The sequence below is a fragment of the Larus michahellis genome, chromosome 8 (genome assembly GCF_964199755.1).
Source record: "Larus michahellis chromosome 8, bLarMic1.1, whole genome shotgun sequence".
In the NCBI taxonomy this organism is placed as follows: Eukaryota; Metazoa; Chordata; class Aves; order Charadriiformes; family Laridae; genus Larus; species Larus michahellis.
The window spans coordinates 39,364,108-39,371,463 of NC_133903.1; the positions used below are offsets into that span (position 1 = coordinate 39,364,108).

Genomic DNA, 7,356 nt, shown 5'->3' on the forward strand with positions numbered 1-7,356 from the left:
AGTGATTGTAGAGACCTCCCCAACTGTTCTAACAACCTTGTCAGGGCCTGTCTGCGGACAGAACAAGCTGAAATCAATGTGCTTTCTGCTCCCTGAGCATTTCTGATCATGTCCTCAGCCTGCATCGGGGGAAACATTTGACAAAAGAAAAACAGTAGCACTAAACGTCGAGATTAATTTTTTTGGAGCAGAAAGTTAACTTTCTTTGCCTTTTTTGTTTTTGTTTATTTTTTTTATTCTTATTTTTATTTTTTTTTCCCCTTAAGGGAAAGGCGGAGGGCAGCGGAGAGCCGCCGCCCGGGCGCGGCGGGGCTGGAGGGGGACGAGCGGGCCGCGGCCGCGCTCGCTGCGCGCCCGGCTCCGCGCTGCTCCGCGCCGTTTTGTTCCCGCTGGGAAACGTTCTGTAGCGTCTCTTGCAACGGCCCCAATTACTCCGAGGTACAATATATTTTCGCCTGGATTAGACGGCGAGTCTGTTGGCACTGTGTAAATGTCAAGCAGCAGCTTTTAATAAAGGGATGTTCAGACTGTTAAATTTCACAGTACAACGGGCTCGGCCCCTCCCGGCCCCCTCTGCCCCCCCCCTCCCTCCGAGCTGCGAGGCTGCCACTGAGCCAACACGACTGCGCACCAAAACCCAAGTGGGGAGCAGCGCATCCCGGGGCCGGGATGCTGCCCGCTGCCCGCCCCGAGCTGCTTCGCGGAGGGACCCGCCGAGCCCCGCACCCCGCTCCTCGGGGTCCCCCTCGATGAGGCGGAGGCTTCCCGTCGGGGGCCGAGGCGGCAGTTGCAGCTCCGCACCAGCCTCCCCCTTCCCGGCTCCCCGGGGCCGGACCCCGCTGGCCGGAGCTCGGGGGCCGGTGCGTGGTGCCTCGGCCGGGGCCGCCCCCACGGGCAGGGTCGGGCTGGCGAGCCAGCACCCCCCGGCCGGGCACATGATACCCCGTCCCTGCCGCTCGCTGCCCCCAGCCTCCATCGGGCCATTGATTAGCGCTCAAAGTGCCGCTCTAATTAGCTGCCTGCTAATTAACGAGCGAGGCCCCGTCCGACTCCTCTGAGTGGCACCTTCGCTCATCGCTTTGATTCGGCTATTGCTGATTTATTGGCGGGGGGGGAGGGGGGAAGCTCCTTGGCTTTGCCCGCAGTCAGGAGGGTGGGATGAGATGGGAAAGGGGGGGGGTCACCCGGCCAGGGGCTGCGGGGACACGGGGCTGCAGCTGTCCCGCATCCACCCTCGGCCTCAACAAGTGCAAGGGGAGTCCCGCTGCCCTCCGCGCCCGCGTAAGGTGCCAGTAGGAGGTGGAAGGCCTTTTGCCCGTAGGGCTGACGTCGCCTCTGGGAGTCGGGACCCGCCGGCGGTGGCCGCCGGAGGAGCGGGAGAGGCCGAGGCTGCCGGCGCTGCGGGGCCCGGCCCGGAGCGGAGCGGCTGCCCCAGGCAGGCCTCGCCGCCGCTTTCCCCCAGAATATTTCTGCACAATGGAGTCGAGGATTAAAAAATAAGGGGAAGGAAATGAAAGGTGTTCACTCTTCAGGAACATGACTTTAAGCCCTAAATCCCGATTTCGGGACGGGGAAGTGTATTGTGAGTTAAAGGATTATGCTAGTGTAACATATTACCCCGGATCCCGCATTCCCCTAGGGATAATTAGGACATACTTTTGGTAAATTGCAAACCAAGACAGCAGGATAAATACGGCCGCCGCGGGCTGCTGCAGAAAACCTGCCTGTGCATTTGCAGATATTTAATTTTTTTTCCCCTTTCTCCCGTTCTTTCATTTTGCTCACGTTTCCCCCCCACTTCTTCTGTCCCCTTTTCCTCTCCTTGTTCCTTCAAGCGCCCCGATCTGTAGGGACGCGCTGGCAGGAGGTGATCCGGCCGCGCCGCCCGCCCCTCTCCCACCGGGGCGGCGGGGCCGCGCTGCCTCCGGCCCGGTCCGCGCCGGGCGCCCGTCGGGGACAACGGGGGCGGCCGCCACCGCCGCCCAGCGGACACGGGCAGTCCTGCATCTCCGCCGGGCTCACCGCCTCCGCTCCCTCACCGGCCTCCGGGCGCAGCACCGGCGCCTAAAACCCCAGGGCAAACGGTACGCCGGGCTGTCCCCGGCCCCCCGCGGCTGCCTGCCCGCGGGGCGACGGGCGGCGATGCGGGGCAGTCGGTGGGGAGCGGAGGGTACCCGGTAGCAGCGGGCAGGGTCTCCTGCCGTCGAAAAACGTCTTAGGAAGCGTGGGAGTGGGGCCGGTAGCCGCACCGCCGCGGCGCCCAGCGAATGCCGGTGTGGTTCGGGTGTGACACCGGTGAACCCCAGGGAAGGCCGGGCGATTTTTAGCAGCGAGGACCCAGAAGCGCCTCGGCTCACCCCACGAGGGCAGGCGGACTCCAAGCCGTCGGAAGCGGAGCTGAAGTCCGCGGCGCCCTCCGCAGCGGCACCTCTGCTGCCGGGGCGCGGCCCCTCACCCCGCACCGCTGCCCCGGGGCTGCGGCGTCTCACGTCGGACCCAACCGCCCGCAACGAGTTACCGGCTCGCCGCGGTCCCCCGCGCCCCCCGGCCTCCCCGTGCGGTCCCCGCGTCCCTCCGTAGCTCTGAGCGGGACGGGAAACCCCACCGCGGTGGGAAACGGGCTGAGGGCGCACCCGCGCATCCTCTCCACAGGGCCGGGCGGGGGACTTTTGGTATAGGGGAGGCGGGTCGAGGCGGGGGTAAGGAGGGACCCGGCGTCTCCTCACTCCTCGCCCCGGGCCGGCGGCCGGCTCCCATCACCGGGGCGGCCGTTGTCTGCGGGGCGGGGGTGCCACTGACCTAAGGAATTACCCAGTGCCGCCTCTGAACGCCAGCACCCGAAAAATGTCCCTTGAGCTCATCCTGCCCTAATCCTGCCCCGCTCCCCCATGGATCTGCCCCGTCCCTCCACGCCCCCGAGGTTTGGGGCTTGGGGGGCTGGTGGGGTCGCGGGTCTGCTGGAGGCAGCGCGGGGAGGCGTCGGGGTGGGTTTGACAGGGGCCTGAGAACGCGACTTCTTACTAAATGATAACTCGGAGAACTCCGGATCGTTCGTCACCACCTTGGTAATTACTCCGCTAATGAGGTTGACGCGCCACTTCAGCGGGATTAATACCACGTCTTGTCCCTGGCACTTCGCATTACTCTGACGTTCAACGGGGGAACAGCAATGATGATCTCCGGGACGGTGGCCGGGGGACCGGGACCCGACGGGGCGGCGGCGGCGGCGGTGACGGGCGCGGGGTTGTGGGGGGGCGCATCGGAGGCCCCGGAGGCGCGCCCCCCCCACACCCCGCGCCCGTCCCGGCCGCCGCCGCTGATTGGCTGCCACCAACGCTACGTCAGCCCCCGCTCGGCCTCCGCCAATGGGAGAGGGCAGCGGCGGCGGCAAAAGCCCGGGTTTATAATAAACGAACGGGGGGCGGGGGGGGCGACGACGGCGTCCGTGACGTCACGGGGGGAGTCGCCGCCGCCGAGAGGAGCTCGGTGGGCACGGGCGGGCGCGCCGCAGTGGCCGGTGTCCGCCCCGCTCCGCGCCCGCAACTTTCCCGCAACAAAGTTGGGTTAAAGCGGCTGAACCGGCCCCCGGGCGGCGATGCGGTGCTCGGCGGGGGCTCCGCGTTAGTGTCGCCCGCGACGCCGGTGCGTGGGTTGGGGTAACCCGCTTCCCCCCCCTCCCCCCCCCCCCCGCCTCTCTGCTTCCCCTCCCCTCCCTCCCACGGTGCGACCCCCGCGTCCGCCCCCGGGGATGCGGGCGCGGCGCTAAGCGGTCCGCCATGGAGGGGCCGAGCGGGTCCAGCTTCGGGATAGACACGATCCTGTCGGGCGGCAGCACCGGCAGCCCCGGAGTCATGAACGGAGACTTTCGCCCCCACGGTGACGGCCGGCCGGCGGATTTTAGGAGCCAGGCCACGCCGTCCCCCTGCTCGGAGATCGACACGGTGGGGACGGCGCCTTCGTCGCCCATCTCGGTGAGCATGGAGCACCCCGAGCCGCACCTGGGGGTGGCGGAGAGCCTCCCGCCGCCGCCGCACCACCTCCACCTCGGCCCGCACCCGCCGCCGCCACCGCCGAGTTTGCAGCCGTCGCCCCCGCAGCCGCCGCCGCCCCAGCTGGGCTCGGCCAGCTCCGGCCCCAGGACTTCCACCTCTTCTTTTTTAATTAAGGACATTTTGGGCGACAGCAAACCGCTGGCGGCGTGTGCACCTTACAGTACCAGCGTTCCCTCTCCCCATCACACCCCCAAGCAGGAGGGCAGCGCGGCCCCGGAGAGCTTCAGGCCCAAACTCGAGCAGGAGGACGGCAAAGCCAAGCTCGACAAGCGCGACGACACGCAGGGCGACATCAAATGCCACGGTGAGTACGGCCCGGCCCGGCCCCGCACCGCCTCGGCCGCCGTGAAAACTGAGGCCGCGGCGCTCGGCCGCATCGGTGAAACGAAAAAATCGGGGGAAAATCTGCGATAGGAGCGCTCCGCTCTGCCGGGTCTTGTCGGTGATCCCTGCTATCTCGGGTTTAAGATCGGTAGGAAAGGAAATCGCGCTTCTTTTTTTCCCCCTCCCTCTCTGGTGGTCTTTCCTCCTCTTTTTTATTTAACTTCCCTGTTTTTAAGAAAATAGCCGGAGCGGTGGGATCGCGTCGGAAACCAGATTATATTTATTTTTAATGCAAATGCGCATATATGATTCTCCGGCTTTCTAAGAACCGGCGGCTCAGCTGCACTTACTGCCTTCAACCTTTTAATTTTTGCTCATTCGATCTAAAATAAAAATAAGGGAAAAAATCCCACATCCCCAACAGCCGATACCAAATAAACGAAAAAACTTTTAATTAAAAGTAAAATAATAAAATAACAATCGGCCCACGATAAGCAGCGGAAGGTTGGAGGGCTTTGTGCGTTTTGCAAAACACCCGGATTTTCCTCACGCCGGGACAGGAAGGTCTATTTCTCCGTCTATTATTATTTTTTTTTTTAATTACGGATTTCTTGCTGACGGGGAAGCCTCCGCCGTGTGGGATTCGTAAATGAAAATAGCGATGTGTGCGTGGGGAGAGGAAGGGGAAAGAAGGGAAAGAGTGAGCAAAGGCGAGGCAGGGAGAGGGGCGATTTTCCCCGCGGTGCCGGCAGAGCTGCCCCCCCCTCTCAGACAGCCCAGTTCAGCCGAGAGGTGACAGGAGACATTTTTCGAATTTTGCCCCATTGAGATATTTTTGCCAGGCTGACCATCAGCGAGACGCCCGCGTTGTGCCGCTCATTTTGCTCTTTTAGCATTAGCATAAGAGTACCCAAAACAGATGTACAGTCTGGTCTGGCCATTTTTGTGTGCACCAACCTCCCCAGTGGGTCAATTAGGGAGATTATTGTTCTTCCTGCGGGGAAGATCAAGGAGCGCCACAAACCCGGGCCCGAGCCGAGCCGGATTGACATATCGATTTCCCGGCATTTCGGGCCGGGGGGAGAGGGCGAGAAAATAACGAAACCCCTGTAGCTGGCAAGAGAAGAGTGGAAATCCCGCCGTCCCTCGGACGGCTCGCCGCCGCCCCCCTCTGTATTTGACCGTTCCCCCCCGCCATGCCCCGGAGGAGCCCCCGGGGAGGGGTCGGTGGGGCCCGGTAACCGCGGCGGGGCGGGGCGGGGGCCGAGCCGGTGTCCCGCCGGCCCTCACCGCTCCTCGGCTCGCTCGCAGGGACAAAGGAGGAGGGCGACCGGGAGATCAGCAGCAGCCGGGACAGCCCGCCGGTGCGGGCCAAGAAGCCGCGGAAGGCGCGGACCGCCTTCTCCGACCACCAGCTCAACCAGCTGGAGCGCAGCTTCGAGCGGCAGAAGTACCTGAGCGTGCAGGACCGCATGGACCTGGCCGCCGCCCTCAACCTCACCGACACGCAGGTGAAAACCTGGTACCAGAACCGGAGGTAAGGCGGGCCCCGGCGGGGCGGCGGCCCAGGGGGTTCCCCCGGGGAGGTGGGCGGGCGGGCGCCGCTGTGCTCCTGCCCGCGGGAGCCCGGGGCGATGCGGGGAGCGCCCCGCGGCTGCTCCGCGCCCTCCCCGGCGGCGGGCTGGGGGGTCCGGCCCTTGTCACCGCTGCCGTAATTTTCTGTCTCATTACATACGGTTGCAGCCACCCTAATTCTGTCGGAAACCATTAGTGTCACCGCGCTGCGATCTAACCATGTGCCGTGGTTATTAATTTGGCTGGAGTCGCCGTGTGCATGTGTCGGGGGGTGCAGGTGGAGGGGGGGAAGTAGCCGGGCACGGCCGGGGGGTCGCGCCGTGTGCGGGCCCGCAGGGCCGTTGCGCCCCGCCGGGGCCCCGGTGGTGCGGGGCCGTGCCGGGGAGGGGAGGGGGCTCGCCGCCCGCGGACCCCCGCGGAACCGGGCCGGGTGCCCCGTCGCGGCGCCCGCCCTGCAGCCGCCTCTTTTTTCCCCCGGCAGGACGAAGTGGAAGCGGCAGACGGCGGTGGGCCTGGAGCTGCTGGCCGAGGCCGGGAACTACTCGGCCCTGCAGAGAATGTTCCCCTCGCCCTATTTCTACCACCCCAGCCTGCTGGGCAGCATGGACAGCACGACGGCGGCCGCGGCGGCCGCGGCCATGTACAGCAGCATGTACCGGACTCCCCCCGCGCCGCACCCCCAGCTCCAGCGGCCGCTGGTGCCGCGGGTGCTGATCCACGGGCTGGGACCCGGCGGGCAGCCGGCCCTCAACCCCCTGGCCAACCCCATGCCCGGCACCCCGCACCCCCGGTGAAGCGGCACCGCGGTCCCCGCAACGAGCCCTTCCCCTCCCCGTCCCCAAACAAGCCCCAGCACCGCAGAGGAGGAAGCGAGGGGAAGCCGAGGGGCAGGAGCTTCTGCAGGCAGCCACCGGCCACCGAGGGAGGCGATCAGTCAGAGCAGGGACTCTTGAACCGTGAACCCAGAGCCGAGCCCGTAAGTGAAACGACCACACGCGGGGGAAGGCGGGCAGAGCCGCGGGGCGACCCGCCGACCTCGGCTCCTGCGAGGCAGGACTTGGAGCTCGGAGAGAGAGAGGGACGGAGGGGGAGGAGGAGGAGAGGGAGAGGGAGCCCGAGCCCGAGCCCGCCGGAGAGACTAACGGCTGCGGAGGACGGAGGGAATGAGAGCGCCTCGACCCCCGCCCGGCAGAGAAGACCGGGGGAACGGAGAACTTTGCACTGATTTTTCTCATGACCTTTTTTTTTTTTTTCGTATTGAAAAGTGGCATGCTCCCTAATGCGAACAGAATTGTACAGACCGAGTGCTGAGTGCTATATCATATTTATTATATGTCGTCCAAAAAAAGGAAAAAAAAAATCACTTCTATACGTTAGTTTAAAACGAACGAACGTGGTTCTCCCC

The 7,356-nt window shown here is 65.0% G+C and overlaps 1 protein-coding gene across 1 annotated transcript; it reads left to right on the plus strand.

The window, feature by feature from the left end:
* Positions 1 to 3,776: 3,776 nt before the first annotated feature.
* BARHL2 (BarH like homeobox 2) lies at positions 3,777 to 6,745 on the plus strand. The gene is made up of 3 exons (XM_074598512.1): positions 3,777 to 4,356; positions 5,688 to 5,913; positions 6,433 to 6,745. Exons 1-3 carry the CDS (start codon positions 3,777 to 3,779, stop codon positions 6,743 to 6,745), a joined length of 1,119 nt encoding a protein of 372 aa, XP_074454613.1.
* Positions 6,746 to 7,356: the final 611 nt, after the last annotated feature.